Source organism: Pelodiscus sinensis, chromosome 17 (assembly GCF_052426305.1).
Source record: "Pelodiscus sinensis isolate ZL-2025 chromosome 17, ASM5242630v1, whole genome shotgun sequence".
In the NCBI taxonomy this organism is placed as follows: Eukaryota; Metazoa; Chordata; order Testudines; family Trionychidae; genus Pelodiscus; species Pelodiscus sinensis.
The window spans coordinates 25,131,019-25,154,291 of NC_143068.1; the positions used below are offsets into that span (position 1 = coordinate 25,131,019).

Genomic DNA, 23,273 nt, shown 5'->3' on the forward strand with positions numbered 1-23,273 from the left:
TGAGATGCAAGGAAGTGCTTTTATTGCAAGCATGATGAGCAGGGAGTGGGTACCTTCCTATGTGGAGTGTGACTGAGGGCAGATTTCAATCAAACCCTTTCTCTAAAGCCCATTGATGTCAGGTGTACATCATTTCTGCCATGTGAGACATTTTCTTGGGAATATACAAGTAATATTCCATGTATCCTGAAAGGTCTTCAATAGTCACATCATCCACATAGGCCCTTGCTTGCTCAGAGCAAGTTCGTGGAGAACTTGAGGGAGTTCTTGATGGCAAAGACTGGGATTGTTCTTCAGAAACATTTCTTTCAGGTGCCAATGGGATGGTGTTCTGCAAGCCGGAGAATTTGTACACTTCCATGTTTTGCCATCGCTTACACTGACAGGCTTTGTCCATGCATGCACATGGCTTACTCTTGTTTTGTTTGGACACTGACTGGAAGTCAGAAAGATCTGTGGCCTTTAGACTTGCTTTGGACATCAGAGAAACAGCAACAGAAGAGTTATCCTGTTTGCTGTCTGGCACTGGCTCTGCAACAGAAGCCCCTGAATGATCAGCATCGACTCCCTTGTGGCCAGCACCATCAAGGGCAAGACTGGATTGTTCATTTGCACAGAATTCCTTCGGGACTGGCACCTCTGAGCTGGTGCTGCTGTCCGGTGCATCAGTCTGACTCTTGCGTACCATATGGGTGCATGCGGAAGGTGTCTTTGAACTGCAGTGGATAAACTTGGGAGGGTGAAGGATTGGAGACTTAGAACGCCTGCGACGCTGGGTTCTCATTGTTCCTCTTGAAGGTTTCCTCATAGACCTGGCAATAAAAGATACATAAGTGAGTGTTTATAACCAGTTGCAAGTACTATTTCCTTTCTGTCAATCATAGTAGGAAAGTATTTTAAAAGCAACTGCCTACCCTGTGCAGTAGGGATGTGAACGACTAGTTGACTATCCGAAAAGAAAAGATGAGGGGGTGCTTCAAAGTGGCAGCGCTACATAAAGTCCGTGGCCAGACCCTGGGCTCTACACGGCATTGCCGCTTTGAAACACCCTGGGATGCATGCGGTGTTTCAAAGTGGCAGCACTGTGTGGAGCCTGGGGTCAGCTGGGTACCATGCTCCCCACAGTGCCCCGCTGGCCCCATACTCCCCACAGAGCTTTTGCCTTTGAAGTGTAGCAACAGCCCTGGTGCCACTGCTACACTTCAAAGATGGAGGCGCCCTTATCGACTAATCTAATAGTCGATGCAAACTGCATTGACTATTTGATTAGCTAATTAATCTAAATTTAACATCCCTATTGTGCAGTAGAACCTCAGAGTTATGAACACCTCAGGAATGGAAGCTGTTCACAACTCTGAAACGTTTATAATTTTGAACTGGTTGTTCTTTCAAAAGGTAATTGAACACGGACTTCATACATCTTTGAAATTTTAGTATGCAGAAGAAAAGCCCTACCTATAACCATTTTCATTTAAACGAAACAAGCACAGAAAATTTCCTTACCCTTTTCAAAATCTTTTTAAAAACTCTCCTTTTAAGTAGCTTACATTTAACACACTACTGTATTGTATTTTCTTTTTTTCCTTCCTGTCTCTGCTGCTGTCTGATTGTGTACTTCCACATCCAAATACCCCAACTATACATACAATATGATGGGGGCTAATTCAGCTACAGCTAATCAGGAAAGAGATCTTGGAGTCATCGCGGATAGTTCTCTGAAGTCGTCCACACAGTGTCCAGCGGCAGTCAAAAAACCAAATAGGATTAATTGAAAAAGGGATAGAGAACAAGACAGAGAATATCTTATTGCCCTTATATAAATCCATGGTACACCCACATTTTGAATACTGCATACAGGTGTGGTCTCTTCATCTCAAAAAAGATATATTGGCATAAGAAAAGGTTCAGAGAAGGACAACTAAAATGATTAGGGGTTTGGAATGGGTCCCCTATGAGGAGAGATTAAAGAGACTAGGACTTTTCAGCTTGGAAAAGAGGAGACTAAGGGAGGAGATATGACAGAGATATATAAAATCATGAGTGGTGTGGAAAAAGTGAATAAGGAAGTTATTTACTTGTTCCCATAATATAAGAACTAAGGGCCACCAAATGAAATTAATAGGCAGCAGGTTTAAAACAAATAAAAAGAAGTTCTTCTTCACACAGCACAGTCAACCTGTGGAACTCCTTGCCTGAGGAAATTGTGAAAGCTAGAGCTATAACAGGGTTTAAAAGAGAACTAGATAAATTCATATAGGTTAAGTCCATTAATGGCTATTAGCTAGGATGGGTAAGGAATGGTGTCCCTAGCCTCTGTTTGTCAGAGGCTGGAGATGGATGGCAGGAGAGAGATAGTTTGATCATTACCTGTTTGATTCACTCCCTCTGGGGCACCTGGCATTGGCCACTGTCGGCAGACAGGATACTGGGCTGGATGGACCTTTGGTCTGACTCAGTATGGCCATTCCTATGTTCTTACGTGGTTGACTAGTCAGTATGTAACTCTGAGGTTCTACTGTATTTGTATTACATTTTAATGAATGTCAGTAGCATCCACTGAACTTTTACTGAACACGTGTACAAGGTCCTTGCCTGGGAGAGCATATAAACTAACTCGGACAGACCTGATACTAGTTCTGGTAAACTAAGGTGTGGAGTTAACATCTGAGAGATCAATGTAAGAGACAAATAAACAAAGGTGGCTTTTAGGAGGAATTGGGTAATTAGCACATGGGGTGAAAGAACACAAGAGACGCCTTAGATGCCTCTCTGTGATGCTAAATCATCCTGCAAGAAAGAATTCATGATTTAAAAAGACTCATGTGCAAACCAATAGCTGGATACGTTTAAAGGGCTCCTGTTCCTAATGCTGGTGCGCGTACTAAGTAAAAGTCTCAGTTAACCATTAAAATGGTCGATTGACCTAATGTTTAACAAGTTAACTGACTGCACAGGATCTGAGCTGGGGACTGCTCCAGCCCAGCTGGAACAGCTCCCAGCCCTGCACTAGGGCTGCCTCTACCAGCTCCCAGCCCCCACGCGGGGGTTGGGGCTGCTGCTGGCTCCCAGTCTCCACCGGAGCAGCCTCTGCATGCGGGGCACCTGGGCCCACCACAGACAGAAGCTACTCTGGCCGAGAGCAGCCCCTATCCATGGTGGGCCCCCTGTGGGGCTGGAACAGCCCCTGTCTGCAGTAGGCAGGGAACTGCTCCACAGTTCCCACGGGGTACCAGTTAACTGGATAATCGGTTAACCTTTCACATCCCTAGTGCCTACAACATTCAGAACTTTACTCACAGCTCTAAGGTGTTTTTCTTTCAATGATTAGAAACAGAATATCAATGATAGGGGAGCGAGGAGAAAGGAATGACAGGTATGTATGTCTCAAAAGGGAATCTAAAAAAAGGAAGTTTGTAAACAAGCTAAAAACTAGTAACAGAATTGGGCAGTTACTGTTACAATAATTCTAGTTCATTTACATTTAAAATGGTTCAGTCAGGCCCAGGCTTCCCTCTGCTTACCCATGCCAGGCTTCTTTAGATGTGCACACATTCTTAGGTTTGGTTTCATCTGTTCTAACCAGCGCTCTTGGACTTGTACTCTCACTTACAGGAAGAGAAGCAGTGGACCTGAAAGAGAAACAAATACTATGCCATTAACCAAAGACAATGAGAAAGATCTATGTCAAAATACAGGCTGAACCTCTCTAGTCTGGCACACTCTGCTCTGGCAATGTCTGTGGTCCAGTATGCTTTTATTTAGCTGGGTTTCCACTTATCATGGGTGTGGTCAAGTTTCCCTTAGTCCCATAAAGTTTGTTTAAAGCCAAAAGTCCTGGCTCTCAGTGTTCCGTGCTGTTATTTAGCTCTAATTTATCCCTAAATGTCTAAGAGCTTAAGTGTAGGTAATGCTACTAGACAATATTGACCTCCTGTAATTCTCTGGTTTGCCCCGAAGGTGCAGGACTAGAGAGGTTCGACCTGTACGGTGGAGAGTAGGGATGTAAAATCCTGTTTAATTAGTTAACCATAGTGGTTAACCTGTTAACTGATTAAAAGGGCACAAGCAGACAGGAATCACCCCCTCCCCCGTCACCACAGGCAGGAGCTGCTCTAGCCTGTCCACTCCTGGTCGCCATGTGGGGCTGCTGGCTTCCAGGTACAAGTTAACTAGTAACCCATTCACATCCCTAGTGGAGAGGTTGTGAATTACACAAACTGTCCCCAAAAAGCTTCACTGAAGCTCCAAATCAGGAAAGACACAATGTGCTTGTTTGCAACTAGAGCGTTAAAAATTCACACCATTTTCCTAATGAGCTATCAATTTGAGAACATACATAAATTAAGTAACAATATGATGTTTTGTAGTAACCTGTGTCCTTCCTCACCTTATTATTTGTTACACTCATCTGTTATATCACATTATGTTTAATTTTGAAGTTTAAGCTTTGTCAGACATGGATTATGGTTTTTCATTTGTCCTGTAAAGTGCTTAGCACACCTTTTTGGCCCTATAAGTAATAAATATAAAATACAGTTTCAGTCAGCCTTGTTTACCAAATTACAATTGTTGCAAACTTAACCAAAACAATCCTTGCAAATATCCATTAACAGGGGGGCAAGAAAATACCAATAAATATAGAATAGGGAATAATATATATGGCTTTTCTATGGCTACATTATATAATGCTCAGATATCACAAAGTTGTAAAATGGGTTAAATGTGGGCCAATAGCAAATATGGGTTGGACCTCCCTGGTCCAGCACCCTTGGGACCTGACCAGAGCAGGGATGTCTGGGGGAGGAGGGGGCTTATCACCGGGCTCCTCGCCCCAGCCTCCTGCCCCTCAATCTGCAGCAACCCCCCAGAGCTCCCAGCAGCAGACTCCACTGGCTCATTGGAGCTCTCGGCAGCCCCGCTGGTTTCCCTGCCCCATGGGCTCTCATGCCCCATGGGCTCTGCTGCCCCACTCTATCTGGCCACCGATCCCTGCCACTGGAACTCTCTACTCTAGCAATATCCACGGCCCATGTCGCTGGACCAGAGAGTCCAAGACCCACAGAGGTTCAACCTGTATAACCATGTTCAGGTAGGTTTAAAAAAAAAAATTAAAAGCGGATTACTACCCGTGGAATGGACAGAGGCTTATAGAATCCAGTTTCTCCCTGAAGTTTACATATTGCTGCCCACTGCTGAAGACCAGAAGAAAGTGAAGTTCAATTTAACCACAGCATTCATAATCGATGAATGTTTAAAAGCCATATTTTCTGAATCCACTAAGTGTAAAAATGGATTCTTTTTTTTACACAGAAGTTTCTAGTCTAGAAAATTTAAAAGCACTTTACAGACTGGTTGATCCACAATCAGCTACCAATGTGAAACGCAGCTACTCTCAAAAGGTGTGCACCAGTAAGAAACATGAGAAAGCTTATCTCAATCTGTGAATTTTAACTAACTCAAGTCTAAGGCGCACCGTCCCTTGCAAATTACTACAATAATTAGGTCCTTAATCCAAAAATGTTTTCCCTGAGTGGAAGAAAAATCTCTACATTATGTGCCGTTAGAAGACTAAGATTTGGATATATGAAAATAGTAAGCCTGCTCCATTATCTTTTCTTGCCAAGTGACGTCCAGTTGATAACCTGCAAAAGCAGAGCCAGCTGCTGAATCTAATATATTCAACATAAATTAATGGGGAGTCCAGAATAGGAAAGTCATGTATATTGCAAAAAAATTAAGGACGGAATTCCAATGTGATTAGCAAAACAACCAAATGTAAGTTCTTTAGAAGCAATATCATAAGTGTCCTATATGGAGCAGAGTCCTGGAAAAAATAGTAATTCGATAAACATTTGAACAGCTTTCAAAGAAGACGTCTGCCTAAAATATTCAAAATAAAAAGGTCTGAGAGCAAGTAAAGAAAAGGTCCAAGAAAGGATACAACCACCCAACAAGAAATACAGACAAAAGATGTCTCAGATATATGTCTCAAGAATGCCTAAATAAGCATTTCTGAGGGTAAGAAAGACAGAGGCACACTTCATCGCACAATTATGGCTGAAGTAGCATTATTACCTCTGAATATAAAAAAATCTGGATAAACAAGTCCAGGATAGGAATGACTGGTGCTGTTTATCCTCTGCCGTATACACTGAATGATGTGGGAAGAATGAATATAATGGAACTAAATCTTAACAGGTAGAAAAAAAAATCAACCTGAGTAACCAGGTAGAAAGAAGATTGGGCTCAGGGAGAGAGAAAAGCATGTCCAAGGAGTTTCTCTGAATTCTGATTGAGCATTACATTGATACTATTTTTAACAAATAATTGGAACGGCAGCTGTTTAGCTACTCCCTTTTTAAAATCAGATCTTTACACTGTAACTCTAAGATATATATAATAGACTTAAATTAGGGTAGAAATGTAGCCGTGTTAGTCTGGTGTAGTCCTGTATTTTGTTTAAATTGGGGGTTTCCTATAGAAAAAAAAAGGTCTCAGTTTTAGAGCTACAAAAATAAGTAAGTCAAAGTCAAGCTTTCCTGAATATAAATATCCCTTGGATATAAACAGACTGTAGAATACACTAATCCCGGTGTACGAGGAGATTGTTAGCTACAAGAAACTCTTCTCCCTGTGTAGCTTTGGTCAACAGAGCAAGCTTACAGTACATTTTCAAAACCTTGTCTAATACAGAATTTGATGATATACAGTACTAGCCTCTTAAGCCTGCATTTTTAAAACTCCATACAGTCTGTACATGTAACTACTACAATTGTGTCTACAGTTACTCCAAGGGAAAGACTGTTCTTGCAGTTTTATAATAGGTTGCTCATAAAAGTCTTGTGACAATGAACTTGGGGAAAAAAAGAGGGGGCAGTAACAGACAAGGAGGGAAAGTGAAGCATGAGGTCAGATAAGAGCATAGGAGTAGAAAAAACAAATGACAATTCAAAGATGAAGGCAGTGAAGAGTTGGGGTTTGAACTGCTTTGTAAAAGACATGCTCGGGTACATCCAAGTAGTCAATTGAGGGGCAGTAAGGCTTCATAAGAAAAAATGGCTCATTTCATGTAAATACCAGTAGTACCTAGATTAGAACTGCTTTCAGATGAAGACTACATATGAAGACTACATAATGGCAACTTAAAATATTTAGCTCACTTGACAGCACCTAAGCTGCTGCCATGGCATTTGAGACTAGTAGGAGTTTATGATGCAGTAACCTCCACTTAATCACAGCACTAAATCACCCTCTCCACTCCTGTGTCATTCATCACTACTGTGTCCTCCGGTTTCCAAATATCCTGTCCAACATTATTACTCTACTCATAGGGCACTTCTGTGGAAAGTCCAAGTATTATACAGCAACCAGCTCCAAGCAGCAGCGTTTGTACAATGACTTTGGTAAACTTACAATATTGAAGTGGCCTTATTTTAGTCCTCTTCCAAACATGGCAAATAAAAATACTGTGTTTTACTGAATTGCACATGAAAAGAAAACGCCTTGTGGACATTGTTTGTAAAATACTGTTATAATACTTCAACCTAATTTTAAAGTACTTAGGAGTAACATACACATTCATACAGGCAGGAAAACTTGGGTACAGACAGCTGAAGTGAATCAGCAGGGGGGAATACATTGAGTGCCGTGGTCAAGGCTGGAAAACAAATGGAGAATATTTAGATGTGTGACATTTTTCATAGAATTATTTTCAGGCTCTTTAGTGAGGTGCAAATGTTTGATCTTTGAGATTAGGAATAATTTAATCTGATTAAACAAAGCCTCTCCTTCAGATTTTAAGCAGCATAGAGCCAATCTGTTAAAAATCAAATCAGATTAACTATGCTTGATGTATTTTGGGTGTTCATTTATCCATGATACTCCTTAATTGACAATGTAGGACATTACATCCCAACCTCCCATTGGGTTGACACTTTGGATTTCAGTCAACCACAGAATTATTTGGAAACACTTGCACATTGGTTCAGACTGGAGGTGAATGTTTCCTGTAAAGTCTTTACACCCTCTCCTGAGCTCAGGCCAGTTGACATTTGGAAAAGGTCGAGATATTAACATTCAGAATACAGCTCCTCTTTCTACAATAATTGCTGTGAACACAGACCAGTCAATGGAGGAGATCATATCAGCTCTTAGTGCTCACTTTACTAGAAAAGAGGTAAAGCATATTAGAGAGAGGGTCATGTAATTTAGTCCCTGCTCACCCCAGGTTCCCCGCTGTGCCTGTGCAGCATTTAAAAGGCAGAGGCGCAGCAGGGATAGCAAGCAGCCCTGCCCCCACTTATTGACTTATGGAAATTCAGTCGACTACTTGATTAGCTGATTAATCAAAATTTAACATCCCTAGTTAAGACTTGGCAATTGTAATGAATATTCTTTTTTAAAGTAGGAAAGAGGAACCATTCTGAGAATTAAAAACGATACTGATAGATTCTTTTAGCATGGAGCAGTGAGTCAAGTACAGCATATCAGATCACCCAAGTAAGGAGAAGCCATCCTTTCTTTCAGTGTTTTCTGTTATAGAAATGATTGTTCTTTGAGACTAGAGTCCAATGGTGGCAGTGCTGGATTCCTACATCAACTCACTATGCAATACTGAGGAGGTCTCTCAACGTAACTTGAAAGGGTGAGAAGGTAATGGTTCGATTCAATGGTTGGCCTTCCTGCTGATATTGCTAATAATATATCCTAGTTATGTTAATAGCATTCAATAACATGTACCCTTATGATAACCATGATAATTCATTTCAGTTGGCAGCTATCAAACAGCAGCCATGTTTGTGACTGCTAGCCCAGAATGGACTTCAGTCAGCAACCTAGATGTGAAGTGCTCTGTATCCCATTTACTAATCCCCACAGCTAATCAAATTGCAAACTCTTACAATTAAAAAAAAAAATGTCAATTTGTTGAGCTATAGTTAAGCCTTCCACTGCCTATCCTTTGCTATCTGCCTCAATGACTCCATATTTGCAGTGTGATTCCCTAGCAAACCACTGGTTATACAGTCTCTCAATATCTCATTGCTTACCCTGCTGCATCAACTCTTAACTTTTTGAAAGCTGTCTGAAGACTTTCTTCTTCTCCATCCTTAGCTTCTGTTTTCATCCTTGGCCCTGTGGGTGCTGACAGTTACCCTATAATGTTGAAAGCAGAAAGTGAGTGTGTAAAAAATAAAAAGGAAATAATCAGCACCGTGTTCAAAACTGTAGTATAATTGCTGATCAAGAAATAAATTCTGAGCAGCAAACCCTAGCATACACACACCGCTGCTTGCTGTATTAAGACATCTGTAAAATGATTCAGAAAAAAAGGAGCAAGAAGATACACACAAATGGATATGCAAAATGTCGTCATGTGCAACAGTAAAGTTATTGCGTGTCGATATTGAGCAAAGCAAGGCCAGGGATGGGCTAGATCTCTTTCATGCAGGAGTTTTCTACAGATTATTATATTTAGTTCCAGTAACTGAAACTCCACTCCAAAAGCAAGAGAGCAAAGTAGGGGGGCCAGTATGATGACACCAGTCAACTTTGTGTAAGCCACTATCAGCACAATTCAAGATCCTTGATCCTACAGCATAGCATTTGGGGCTTTGTCTTGTTTTTAAAATTCCAAGTATATGGTTTCCACCCTTTTCTTTGAAAGCTACTTCACAAACCAGGCATATGTTTATATTACAGAGACACAACTATAGTACTGCAGCTAAGCCACATGGTGTAGCACTGTAGTGTAGATGCTTCTTACACCTGGTGGAAGAGAGTTTTCCATCTGTGTAATTAATACATCCCTCAGAGACAGCAGCTAAGCTGACAAAATAATTCTTCCATTGCCCAACCTGCATCCACCCTGGGGGTTAGTTCTATTTAACCACAATACTCACAGTACAAAACTTTTCATAACCTTGAGCAACACAGATCCACTGATCTAATTTTTAAGTTTAGGCCAGGCCTGGATCCCAGATGCAAGAAGTTCTATGAGGTTCTGAGCCCAAATTTTCCCTTTCCTAACTTCAGTTCTTTGACCCTTTTTATATCCCAGCATTTATACTAACATCCTCTTGCATGTTTAAGGCCTAAAAACTATTTGTAGATTTGCTCCCCCTGCTGTTTGTGTAACTACCTGTCACTTGGCGTATCTGAACATCAGTCCATATAACCCTCATTCATTTTTATAATCTGTTGCTTTTTTCTAGCTCCTGAAATGTATTAATATTTCACTGGTAATAAATTGTCCCAAATCAAATTAGTAATTTTTCTATGGCTTTAATCAAACTAAAACAAGCTTTTAATACCCAGTGTTTAAATTGAAGTGCTTGATTGCTACATAAGTACTAGACCAGTATGGTTAAAACTATTTTTTGAAAAATCTGTAAGGACTCCATATGCTCTCATGGGAGAGGCCTCATACACAGACATGATCTCCCAACTCTTTATGAAGCTGCTCTTTGATATGACAGCTATAAATGGAATACTGCCCACTACAGAGTGGAGTTTTCAAGTCATTACAAAAATAGATGTGTAAGAGCAATAGACATCAATTACCAGAATGAAAGCTTAATTCAAGCTACTAATATAATACTATATACATTGTTATTAGAATTAATTAAGCTCATGTATTATTCAAACTCTGATATGCTGAAAGGGAATAAATTTAGATGAAAGAGAACCAAAGCTAAATAATTAGATTCTCAAGAGACACAAACGAAACAAGCAAATAGAGAGTGATAAATTCTGCTACCTGAGAATCTCATTTCTACCTGCCCCCCCTCAGATCTCCCAGCTGGTGTGTTTGCTGCTTGCTCTGCAATGACTTCATTCAAATTTATTCCTTAGCTATTAGTTGGGTGCCATTATGACACATCCAGAAAAACTGATGTGTCATAATGTGTTTGATGCACATACTATGAACTGAGTCAAGCAGCAAGTAAACACAAGGGGAAGTGGTTGAGTACAAGACTCAACTGTGATATTCATCTGGACAAATGAGAAAAGATCAACAAAACAGGTTGGCCTATGTCCTAAACTTTACATGGGAATGGAACTTGTGACAAATTGTTTCATCTATGGATATTTGTTTGTTCAAATCCAGTGTGGGTCTTGCCTTAGTCAAATTATTCCTCTCCATCCCAAGAAAGAGTTCTCCTTAAAAACAGCTTATATTGTCTTGCCAATTTTAGACCGTTACCAAATGAAACTTGAAGCTTTAGGCCAGAACACTTTGTACGATGGCAGCCTGAGAAGCCCTGCAGCACTTGGCTTTACCAGGGAACGGAGCAAGAGATTTTTAACAAAGTAACTTAGATTTGGGGGAATTTTTGCGAGACGTGGTTCTGTTGCTTTTATTCACGGGCAAACACAGAACAGCGCTCGGCGAAATAAAACGGGCAGGGAAAGCGCTGGCACAGACACAACCTGCCGCATTCTACGCTAAGCTGGTAGGGTGGCTGTGAGCCCCTCTCAACCTTGCCTGGGCAGCTCGGCGCTTGAGTTCCCAGCCGGGCGCCCGCCCAGCGCGATGTGCCCCTCAGCAGGACCGAGCTGCCCAGCGGGGGTGACTCAGCAGCGGGAGCTGGGGCCGCCGGGGGCCACCGCTTGGCCAGGCCCGGGCAAGAACCGCGCGAGGGCGGCTCCCGGCTGGGAACTTTCCCGCCAGCCCGCAGACACTGGCCGAGGAAAGGGACAGAGCGGCCGCCGAGGAAGGGGCACCCAGCAGGGAGGACCGGCCGAGCAGAGGGGAAGCGGAAGCCCCGCCCAACGCACTCACCGCGCTCAGCCCCGCAGGGAAGGGGCCTGCAGCCTCCGACAGCCAGGGGTTTCCTGCGCGGCGGCAGCCGCCGGTCAGGGTCCGAGTGACCCGGATGGAAAAACCCTCAACAGGAAGGGGATCCGTAGCTGGCTGTTGGGGCGGAACCACCGCTAACACGCATGCGTTCTCCGGCAACGCGGAGTGCCACAACACCCATTGCGCATGGGCGGTCCCTGGCCCCGCCTGAGAGGTCGAAGGAGGCGCGGCAGCGCATGCGTCTGGGCTCACCTCGGCCTCGCGTGCGCTTTCGTCACTTCCTGTTGTTTATATCTTCCCTTCCGAGAGAGGGAATCGATGGCCCTTTGGTAAGTGACGCATCACGGAAGGGCTGGTCTTACCCTCCCTACGCCGGTCCCCGGGCCCCTTCTCGTGGAAGAAGGCCCGGGGCCGCGCGCGGAGGTCGGGGACGGGCACCTCAGAAAGCCCGGAGGTGACGCAGCGGGAGGGGGGGGGGCGCGTATGGCCGCGCGGGCTGAGGGGAGCCCGCCTGAATTCTACCGCTGCCGCCGCTCGGGCTGCCGAGCACCGCACGCTGAGGAGAAGGAGGGGGCGGGGAACGGTGTCAGCGACTGCGGGCAGCAGGAAGCCACAGCTCCCTTGGCCCGGGCCAGACAGACCCTGGCCCCCCCGGGGCAGTGGCGGCACTGGCCCCCAGCGAGCACCCCCTGCCTCAGTCAGTATCTACGACAACAACGAGAAGTCCTGTGGCACAAGGTGCCACGAGACTCCCCGTTTCTGCCTCGGCAAGCGGAGTGCGATGTGCCCACTTATGCTGTGGCATCACTGCCTCCTCAGAGACTTCTCTCTGCAGCTTGTGTATCTCTTTCCCTTTCAACGCAAGGAGAGGCAAAGGTGGAGAACAAGGGAAGCAGGGAGCTTCCACTCTTCATGTGGCACAGTGCCAGGGTCGAAGCCCGAGTGTAGACACAGCTGTACTCCTATAATGGTATCTTACACCAATTAATATATGTGAATAAACTATACCATGGTAAGCACGTTTGTACTGACATAATTATCAGAGGGGGTAGCTGTGTTAGTCTTTATTTGCAAAAACAATCAAAGGGCCGTGTGGCACCCTAAAGACCAACAGGTTTGTTTGGGCATCAGCTTTCATGGGCAAAACCCCATTTGGTCAGGACTCCTTGTTTTTACTGATATAAGTGTGTTTGCAGGTTGTACTACTTCAGCTATACTGGCTTCATTAAAGCAGTACAACTTTTGTATGTAGCAAGGCCTGAGTCAACTTTGAAATTTGACTTAAAGATTAAACAGTTACCCAGTAAGTATTAGCCTTACAGGCATGATTTCCCGATAACCAGTTAATCCGAGAACCAGCCAGGGTAGTAACCTTGGACTCCAGCTAGATGGAGTAGTCCCCCCACTGTGCGACAGGACCATCGTTTAACCGGTTAACTTTTTTAATTGATACTTACATTAGAAATGTAAAATTTTAACCAGTTACCTGATATGCTGATGCTTATCAGTTCCTGTTAACGGTTAAACTCCTGTGGCTGGTAGGGCCGGTGCCAGAGGCAGTTTGGTCCCCACAGGCTGCCAGCTTCACAGAGGTCAGCATAGCCTTGTGTCCTTGGGGGCCCAGAGGCCAGTGTGGCCAGATGACCTCGGGGCCAGCTACACAGCTCGTTTAACCATGTAACCAATTTATATTTTAATCGCTTAATATTTTTAGAAGATTTTACAACCCTAATTTACATCCCTGTTTTGAAATAACATGTGTAGGTGGGATGGAAATAAAATAAGGGTCACTTTTCAAACAAGTCCATGTGGAAGTGTTATTGTTGGGTTCCATATTGGAGTCTGTGATTCCAAATCAAGTGTGGTCTTTTTTTACTTGTAAGTTGTATGGTGGATGGATGTTTCCTATGTGCCAGTGCCACAAACTTCTCCTAGACTGCTTCAAATCAAATTGCATTAGTGTAGCTTAAGTTGTCTTCCACAGTTTTACATGTCCCCAGGAGCAAGCAGTGAGAATGTGGTTAACTATTCTATTGATGCATGAGCTCCCAAAATTGTACAGCACTTCATTCTTTTTGTACTTTTTACACCCAAACATTTCATCGCCCACCTAGCTACGATTAAGTTGTTTAAACAAATGTGTTGCAATGGTAGAAAAAAATTGTGTGTGTCTGAAAACTGTAGGTACTGTGGGTACTTACAATTTTTTAAAGGATACTTTATAAAAAAAAAAGGATGAGAAAATTGGCTATAAACTACTCTCATTCCCCCTCACTAATATATTTTTAGCCGGCTTGGCCAGCAGCCCAGCTCGATCCTGGCTTGCTCTGGGTCTGGGACCTACCCCCTGTTGCAGCTCTGCATTTAAAGTGCATTAGGAGGCAGGCAGTCTGGCTCAGTTTCAGTTTGTGCCAGGTCCGGGAGCTCAGACCTTCCCCTAGACAGGGGCTGCTGCTACCCCATGCTACTGCCTGGCTACATCTAGACTGGCATGATTTTCCGCAAATGCTTTTAACGGAAAAGTTTTCTGTTAAAAGCATTTGTGGAAAAGAGCGTCTAGATTTTGCGGAAAAGTGTCCGTGCCAATCGAGACACGCTTTTCCACAAAAAAGCCCCGATCACCATTTTTGCGATCAGGGCTTTTTTGTGCAAAACAAATCTGAGCTGTCTACACTGGCCCTTTTGCACAATAGCTTTGTGCAAAAAGACTTTTTCCCGAACGGGAGCAGCATAGTATTTCCGCAAGAAGCACTGATTTCTTACATGAGATCGTCAGTGTTCTTGCGGAAATTCAAGTGGCCAGTGTAGACAGCTGGCAAGTTTTTCTGCAAAAGCAGCTGCCTTTCCGGAAAAACTTGCCAGTCTAGACATAGCCCCTCTGTATCAGAGTTTCGCTTTGTAGCCTGTGATGCACATAGAGCAACGTTTCCCAAATGGTGGATCCCAATAAAGTTCTATATGGGCTGTGAACCTGGTGCAGAAAGGAGGCAGAGTGTTGGAAAAGTGAGCCCATCCTGCACTCCCAAAGCTGTGTTTCCTGTCCCACGGGGATGGGCACAATTCCTTGCTCCAGGGTTTGAGAGTCATGATTGTTGGGCCAGACGTGAGTGGTGCTGCAATCCCATGCACCAGAACACAACACCCACAGTGAGTAGCTAGGCCAAGTCCATAGAGCAGGAGCAGCTACTGGTGGTGTCTGAGTGCAGGATGGGCTTATTCTTCAACTCCTGCCCCCAGGCCTCTTCTCCACACTAGGCCAAGATTCAGGTTGTAGTGCCAAGGCAGAGGGCACTGGTGTGGGTGGTTGGTGCCCTCCAGCAGAACAAGGAGGTCTCTCATTTTGTCCCCCTCCCAAATATGAACCTAAGTGGGTTGCAAAAAGTACCGCAGTTAGTTGGTGTATTACCTAATTAGTGGCTCTCTAACTTGAGCAACCAGAGAACCCCCTTTTTCATTTAAAATTTCTCAGACTCCCATGCCTCCTCCACCCCACTCAGTCCGAGGCTCTGCCCACTTCACCCCTTCCTCAAGACCCCACCCTTGCTCCTCCTTTTCCCCATGTCTTTCCTCCCTGCTGTACTGCTGTTCCATGGCATGCAGGAGGCACTGGGAAGGAGGAGAAGTGGTTGATCAGCGGGGCTAGCAGCCCCTGACATGATTTCATCATACACCCCGAGTGTGCTCCATCTCCTCTCCTTCCCCTTCCTTCCAGTGCCTCCTGCACACTGCTGAAAAAGCTGTTCTGCAACATACAGGAGGCACTGGGAGGCAAGGGAAGGGTTGATCCAGAGTAGCCTTGTGGGCTCTCAGGGGTCTGCAGACCCGTTTGAAATACACTGACCTGAGTAAAAAGTTTGAGAATCACTGACATAGAACATGAAAGAATAAACTGTTGGGCTAGTCTAGACTACGTCCCTTTTTCGTAAAAGGGATGTAAATTAGACGTATCGCAATTGCTAATGAAGCGGGGATTTAAATCTCCCCTGCTTCATTAGCATAAAAATGGCTAATGCTTTTTTTCCGCACGGAGCTTTGTCGGAAAAAAGCGTCAGTCTAGATGCTGATCTTGTGGAAAATAAAGCCTTTTCCGAAAGATCCCTTATCCCTTTAGATCCCTTTAGAGGTATAAGGGATCTTGTGGAAAATAAAGCCTTTTCTGAAAGATCAGCGTCTAGACTGGTGCTTTTTTCCGACAAAGCTGCGTGTGGAAAAAAAGCGGCAGCCATTTTTATGCTAATGATGTGGGGGAGATTTAAATCCCCGCTTCATAAGAAATTGCGATATGTCTAATTTACATCCCTTTTACGAAAAAGAGATGTAGTCTAGACGTAGCCTTGGAGAACATAGTTGGGCTTTATTTTCTTCTGCTTCCTTGTCCAAGCTAGATATGAAAGGGAGGAAACCTGTCATGAAGTCAGAGATCAAGTTGCAAGAGCCATATGCAACTCTATAAGGCTACGTCTAAACTGGCGCATTCTCACACAAAAACTCTTTTGCGGAAGAATTCTTCTGCAAAAACTCTTCCAGAAGAGAGCGTCTGCACTGGTACGTGCTTTTATGCAAGAGATGTGCTTTTGCGCAAGAGCATCCATGCCAGTGTAGATGCTCTCTTGAGCAAGAAAGCTCTGATGGCCATTTTAACCATAGGGCTTTCTTGCGCAAAAAATTCATGTTGTCTGTCTACACTGGCCTCTTCTGGAAGAGCTCTTGCGCAAAAGGGCTTCTTCCTGAGCAGGAGCATCAGAGTTCTGGCGCAAGAAGCCCTGATTTTATATATTAGAACGTCAGTTTACTTGTGCAAGAACACGTGGCCAGTGTAGGCAGGCAGCAAGTTTTTGCGCAAGAGTGGCCGCTTTTGCGCGAGATCACGTCAGTGTAGACACAGCCTAACTGTTCAATGGTAAATATTCTGCAGCTTGCTGTTTGTACACAACACTTCAGTTTCTATTATTTATAGTTCCTTGTCTAAGGGAGGTGTAGCCTATCTAACCTAACAGATTACAAAAGCAGGACATTGTGATGAGCAGGACTTTAATAGGGTTCAAAAAAGAACTAGATAAATTCATGGAGGTTAGGTCCATCAATGGCTATTAGGATGGGTAAATGTCCTTAGCCTCTGTTTGTCAGAGACTGGAAATGGATGACCAGACAGGGATCACACGATGATTCCCTGTTCTGTTCACTCCCTCTGGAGAATCTGGCATTGGCCACTGTTGGAAGACAGGATACTGAGCTAGATGGACCTTTGGTCTGACCCAGTATGGCCATACTTATGTTGTTTTTAACTTAATTTACAGTTTAGCCTGTCAGTTCTGTACTGAATTCTATCTATGGTGTGGCTCTATAGGCTGAAATTAACTCTATTCTGTATGATTTCAAGCTACTGTCGACAATATATGTACTGTTTTATAGAGTTCACCTCTCTTACTTTTTCTCGGTAGCTTCTCTTTACCTTATTGACATAAAATTTCCAGTGTGTGTTGGTTCATTGTGCTGATCAGAAATTATTCAGGAGGATCGATTGAGATCAGTGTCCCTTCTGGCAATGGCAAGTACCTAAGTGAAATTGAAATGCCAGATTTACTGTTTTATAACTAGCTGTCAAAATACATCTTGTGTTAAAACCATGTGTAGGGAAGTGACAAGACTGAGATTGTAATTCTTCAGGGCAGGGTTTATGTCTTACTCTGTGTTGTGGACAATGCTGAGTACATAGTTCATGCTGAACAAATAATACTAATGGAATGGTTCTAATCTGAAGCCAAGGAGACTGACATAAGAGGAAGGAGCCACAATGTCATTTCAGTTGAGTGGAGTTCTACTCAGAGACCACTAAGTCTTCAGTTCCCAATATCAAATTACAATTTGTATATTTTTCAGTGTACACTTATATGGCACAGTGTTACTCTGACAGCTTCATCAATGGACTCAGAAGATAAAGACATAGAGGAAGAGAGTCTGCAGACAGCTTTCAAAAAGCTGAGAGTAGATGCAGCAGGGTAAGTGAGCTTGTAGAAAAGTATCACAGTTTGTCAAGTTTTAATAAAAAGCTTTTGTATTTCCATTGTTCGATGCTTTAGAGACATTATCTAAGCCTCCGATCCCCTCACTGTTCTCCCCCTCCAGGTAATCAGGGACATTAAGGTGTCATTTCAATCTCACTACAATGCAGTTACCTCTGGGATAGAAACACATGTTTAATCATAGGAGTTGTGTGTATAGATGGCTCAATAGAATTCTGACTGGTTATTTGCATTTATTGTACGTGTGCACACAGTTGAGAGAGTTAGGCAATAAGGCATTTTGGGTAATGCATTGTATCCTTGCAGTTCTGAAAAACGGGGCCTAGAGTCCTCTACAAGAATTGCCTTGCATTCCATTTCTGTCTAAGAGGGATAATGGATAGGTAGCCTCTTTATTTCTGTTGCCAAATCCCCCATCCTCCCAGTGATCTACTGCTATAGACATCCAGTCCATCTCCTGTTTTTAGTGAAACCATAAGTCTCCATTTAGCAATGAACCTGTGACAATAAAAATTGGGATATGAGTTTCTGTTCCATTGCCATTAACATAGCCTCCTGAGAGGAGTAGAGTCTAACATCAATATGGAGACACTATGGGTGTGTCTAGACTACAGAGTTTTGTCGACAAAAGTGGACTTTTGTCGACAAAACTATACCTGCGTCTTCACTACCATTGAGTTCTGTCGACATAACGTCGACGGAACTCAGCAGTTTTGTCGACGCTGGTAAACCTCATTTTACGAGGCATAACGCCTTCTGTCGACAGAATTCTGTCGACAGAAGGTGTTATTGCATGTAGGGTTGTGTCTAGACTACAGGGTTTTGTCGACAAAGCAGCTTGCTTTATCAACAGAACTGAATGTAGTCTAGACGCTCTTTGTCGACAGAAGCTTTGTCGACAGTACCTGTCGACAAAACTTCTGTCGACAAAACCCTGTAGTCTAGACGTACCCTATGAGACAAACGTTGTGGCACTACATTAATGTACCATTTTTCCTTTCACTCAGATCTGTTGCATCTCTCTCTGTGGATGAGGGAACAAGTCTGAGAGCACCGATAAGAACAGCTATAGATGGAGCCAAATCTCAGCCTGTCTGTTCCAAAGAGACTTGGCATGGGTAAAATACTGAGCTATACATTTATTCCTTGTTAATTAGAGATGTTGAAAACTTTCATAACATAATTTCAGACAAGGATTGCTGTTAATTAAGCAACTGAGCCATGTTTTTTCCTTTTTTTTGTTTATAGAAACCTTAACTTAGAGTTCATCTTGATTCTTTTTAATAGACTTTTAATAAACTCTTGAAGCAAATGCTGTTTGATTGTTTCCCTTGAAGAGATACCAGTATCCATCTCTCACAGTTAATGGGCTAACTGCACCTCTGATTCCTCCTGATGTTTTTCATAGAATCATAGAATACTAGAACTAGAAGGGATCTTGAGAGATCATCAAGTCCTGTCTCCTGCCCTCATGGCAGGACCAAGGACTGTGTAGATCCGGGGTGGGGAACCTTAGGCCCGGGGGCCGGGTGCGGCCCCCAAGACTCAGCACTGGGGAGCCTGCACTGGTGCTCCAGCCACCCACCTGCAGGGCTGGAGCACACAGAATCTACTAGGCTGGGCCCGCCTAGGCTCTGGTGTGTGAGGGGAATGTGGGGAGTGTCTTTCTCTCTTTCAGTCAGGGGCTTCTCACTTTGCTTCTCAATTGTGTTTGGCCCCCGACTTGAGTTTTCTGTGGGTCAGTGGCATCCGACCCAAAAAAGGTTCTCCACCCCAGTCTAGGTCATCCGTGATAGATGTCTATCCAACCTGTTCTTAAATAGCTCCAGAGATGGAGATTCCACAATATGAATTTGAAAATACCCTCCGTCAGTTCTCATGCCTCTAACTGCTATCTGGCTTTGAGTGGAACTGTGTGATTCTTCTATTCTCAGGCTGGCTTTTGATATTAGTCCCCTCATATTAACTGATTACCTCAGCAGATTTGTCTTATTTCCAGACCCTGGAATTCTGTTTCTTCTGAGACAACGACAGAAGTAAGCAGTGACAAACAGCTTCCCTAAAGCAAAGTATTAATTATTTAGCACAAAAGTATTTCAGAGAAAACTGATCTTGAAAACAGTAGAACAGATTGTATGTATATCTAGCTTACCACTTCTTAGATCTGGAAGGAATCAGTTCCTTCAGACTCCTCCACAAAGAGCCTGTCTCCTTAGCTGCTGACCAGTGACACCCCTTCCCACCTTTGCTGGAGTCAAAATACTTCCTGTTTGAAACCTTTTGATCTTGGAGGTTTGCAGTTTGTTGGAAACAGAGGAGACAAGATCCTTGACACTCATTGTCTTTCAAGTACGTCTAGATGTTCTTAGCAGGGAAGCTGTTTTACTTCCCTATTTGTTCTTCCTACAGCCTCTGTTGAATCTAATTGTTATAGTGTGTGATAAACATTTCAAGAAAAATAAAACATTCCAGCATGCCCCAGGAAAAGCCTATACTGTCTTTCTCAATAACTAGGTTGCACAGCAATACGTTCCAGCTCCTATAGTATGTATAATAGTGATAGAAATGTAGCCGTGTTAGTCTGGTGTAGCTGAAGCAAAATACAGGACAAAATCTAATTTTGATCTGAGGAAGTGGGTCTGGCCCACAAAAGCTCATCTAATAAACCATCTTATTAGTCTTTAAAGTGCTACATAGTCCTGTATTTTGCTATAGTATGTATAACATTATTTCATATCCGCTCCTCTACTGTCCTCATATTAATTACTGGAACTCTGGAGGACTTAGCAATGACAACTGTCATCTCAGTCCTTTCCTCTTCTTTCTTCCACCTAGATCCTTAAGGGTGTATCTAGACTATGCCGAATGGTCGAAAGAGGATATGCAAATTCCGCCCCCTTCGTCGAAAAACCGCTTTTCCTTAAAAAGGAGTTTTGCGTGGCTTTTCAACAAAGGAGGGGGGGGGGGGCTTGCCGAAAAAGCCGCATCTTAATTACTTTCACTTTTGAAAGCTCCACTTTCGAAAGTGCGATCGGAAGAAGATATGCAAATTCCGTCGGAATTTGCATATCTTCTTTCGAGCATTTGGCATAGTCTAGATACGCCCAATATGTCCTGGATGATCAATCATTTTGTAATTTAGTATAAATAAAATAAAACCCAGCATTAGTTTCTGTCTCCTGAGTCTGTTGCTGCTTCCCTGAACAGCAACTTCAAAACCTCCTCAGCTGGTTGCATTCTGTTACAGAAGACAATCTGCAGCAGGAAAACAGCCTTTCTTTAGGGTTTCAGGTCCCTCACAACACTCCTTACCGTCCTCTCTACCTGCTACTCTCCCACTTTCTTCTCCTGCTTCCAGCATAAGATAGTGGCCAGCACCAGGTGCCCCAGAAGACTGACTTTTCCTCCACCCTGTCGGCAGGCAGGATACTGGGCTAGATGGACTTTTGGTCTGACCCAGTACGGCTGTTCTTATGTTCTCTCCCCATCCCCTTTTATTTAAAGGCACCAGGAAGTTTAATCACTGACCCTGGCATTTGTAACTACTGTGAATGTGTGTTCAGAATTATCTCTTGTCAGTTCTGTGACTCAGTCTGCTGAGGTGTTCAGACATCAGCAGAGTGCTGGAATTTTCTATAGCTGTGGAGATAATTATCATTCAGGACTGATATTTAACATTGTCTTGCTATAAGCGAGGCCCTGCTTTGGAAAGCATTAGGCACTGGAATTGAGTTCTGAGTAACCTCTGATTGTTCATCTTCTGTTAACTAACAGGTGTACGAGAAAGCCCACAAGGGGGTCATCAAGAACCCAGCGTCGCAGGCGTTCAAACTCTCCTGTTCTGCATCCTCCCAAGTTTACCTACTGCAATATGAAAGCATCTTCTGCCCGCAGCCAGTTGAAACACAAAAGCCAGCCAGACACTTCAAAGAGTAATATCACCTCAGACATTTGTGCTGCAGAAGAGCCATGTACAGGAGACAAATACAATTCCTGCTTTGATGCCAGTGATCGCAGAAGAGCCAGAAATGAACCTGTGGGAGCTTCCACAACGGAACAGCCTTTGGAGAAGTCAAGAGAGAATTGTGCTGCTGTTTCGTCGTCCTTTGAAACCAATCTGGATTCTAGCCAGCCTTCAGATTTCCAATCATTATCCATGCTCAGCGATAGCAAGCCGTGTCCTTGCATGGACAAAGAATGCCAGTGCAAACAGTGGCGAGCCATGGAAGTGTACTCTTTTTCTGGCTTGAGGAGCGTCTTGTCAGAATGCGAAAAGGCAGTGCTAGAAGTCCATTCCCAGTCTCTGCAGAACAAATCGCCTTCTCCTATGGCATCATCAGGTTCTCCCCGATCTTGTTCTGAGCAAGCGCGAGCCTTCGTGGACGATGTGACAATTGAAGATCTTTCAGGATACATGGAATATTACTTATATATTCCAAAGAAAATGTCCCACATGGCAGAAATGATGTACACTTGACTACAAGCAATCCATGGAAAATCATGGGCTGGAAGTTCAGGAGTAATGAGTGGGTAAAGTGTTCCCTCAGAGCATTGGGAGGGAATTTGGCCATTCTCGTTGCTGTGTATTTGATCAAATGTCTCTTTGCATCATACAGTGTAATTTTTTAATAAAGTAAAAAACAGACAGAAGCCTCTGAACTTAGTATTTTAGAAGAATGCACTAACTAAACTCTCTGCAAAGCTCACAGAATTCATTGTAGAGTGAATAATTCGCTGTTCTTTGGTTTGTGCTTTGGACATTTGAGCTGCTTGTACTGCTTTCACTATGGCTGTGTCTACATTGGCATCCCTTTCCGGAAAAGGGATGCTAATGAGACACTTCGGAATTGCAAATCCGCGGGGGATTTAAATATCCCCGCAGTATTTGCATTTACATGGCTGCCGCTTTTTTCCGGCTCGGGGTTTTTGCCGGAGAAAAGCGCCAGTGTAGACACGATTCTCCGGAAAATAAGCCCTTTTCCGGAAGATCCCTTATTCCTACTTTCCCCGCGGATTTGCAATTCCGAAGTGTCTCATTAGCATCCCTTTTCCGGAAAGGGATGCCAATGTAGACACAGCCGAAATGTCTTAAAAGAATAGCCTTTTGTGTTTGAATAGGAGGGCATGTGTTGTTTGGGAGATCTGATCTCTTGTTAACTGCAACATACTTAAGACAAAGCCGTCCAAGTAACTTAAATATGAAGCGAGGTCTCTGTCTTAAAGTAGCCCATTCACAGGGGAAAGAGAAGTAAATATGTTGGGCAGGTGTCTTCCGTTGCTGCACTTGAGTATTGCATAGATGGTTCCACTTGAAGCAAATTTTGAAGGCTTCTTCCTCAAAGCAATGGTTAGAAGGTGCGGAATGTAAAGAACAGGGGTTCTCAGATTTTATTGCACCGTAGCCCAGTGTTCCTTTTAAGCTGTGTGTGGCAGCACAGCTTCACAGGTGA

General features: G+C 43.6%; 2 protein-coding genes across 5 annotated transcripts; one reads left to right on the plus strand and one right to left on the minus strand.

The window, feature by feature from the left end:
* OSER1 (oxidative stress responsive serine rich 1) lies at nt 1–11,921 on the minus strand. Of its 2 annotated transcripts, none has more exons than XM_006132235.5 (4): nt 11,783–11,921; nt 9,048–9,153; nt 3,522–3,629; nt 1–812 (listed from the first exon to the last, which is right to left on the minus strand). In XM_006132235.5, exons 2-4 carry the CDS (start codon nt 9,122–9,124, stop codon nt 119–121), a joined length of 879 nt encoding a protein of 292 aa, XP_006132297.3. In that variant the 5' UTR covers nt 9,125–9,153; nt 11,783–11,921; the 3' UTR covers nt 1–118. The 2 variants fall into 2 exon arrangements, with proteins under 2 accessions (XP_006132297.3, XP_025045038.3); XM_025189253.3 differs by lacking the exon at nt 11,783–11,921 and adding an exon at nt 10,757–10,854.
* On the plus strand, nt 10,934–22,473 carry LOC142818153 (oxidative stress-responsive serine-rich protein 1-like). Of its 3 annotated transcripts, none has more exons than XM_025189252.3 (4): nt 10,934–11,023; nt 17,681–17,799; nt 18,831–18,941; nt 21,598–22,473. In XM_025189252.3, exons 2-4 carry the CDS (start codon nt 17,723–17,725, stop codon nt 22,298–22,300), a joined length of 891 nt encoding a protein of 296 aa, XP_025045037.3. In that variant the 5' UTR covers nt 10,934–11,023; nt 17,681–17,722; the 3' UTR covers nt 22,301–22,473. The 3 variants fall into 3 exon arrangements, with proteins under 3 accessions (XP_025045037.3, XP_006132289.5, XP_075757365.2); XM_006132227.5 differs by lacking the exon at nt 10,934–11,023 and adding an exon at nt 11,944–12,129; XM_075901250.2 differs by lacking the exon at nt 10,934–11,023 and adding an exon at nt 12,162–12,254.
* The last annotated feature ends 800 nt before the right edge of the window (nt 22,474–23,273 follow it).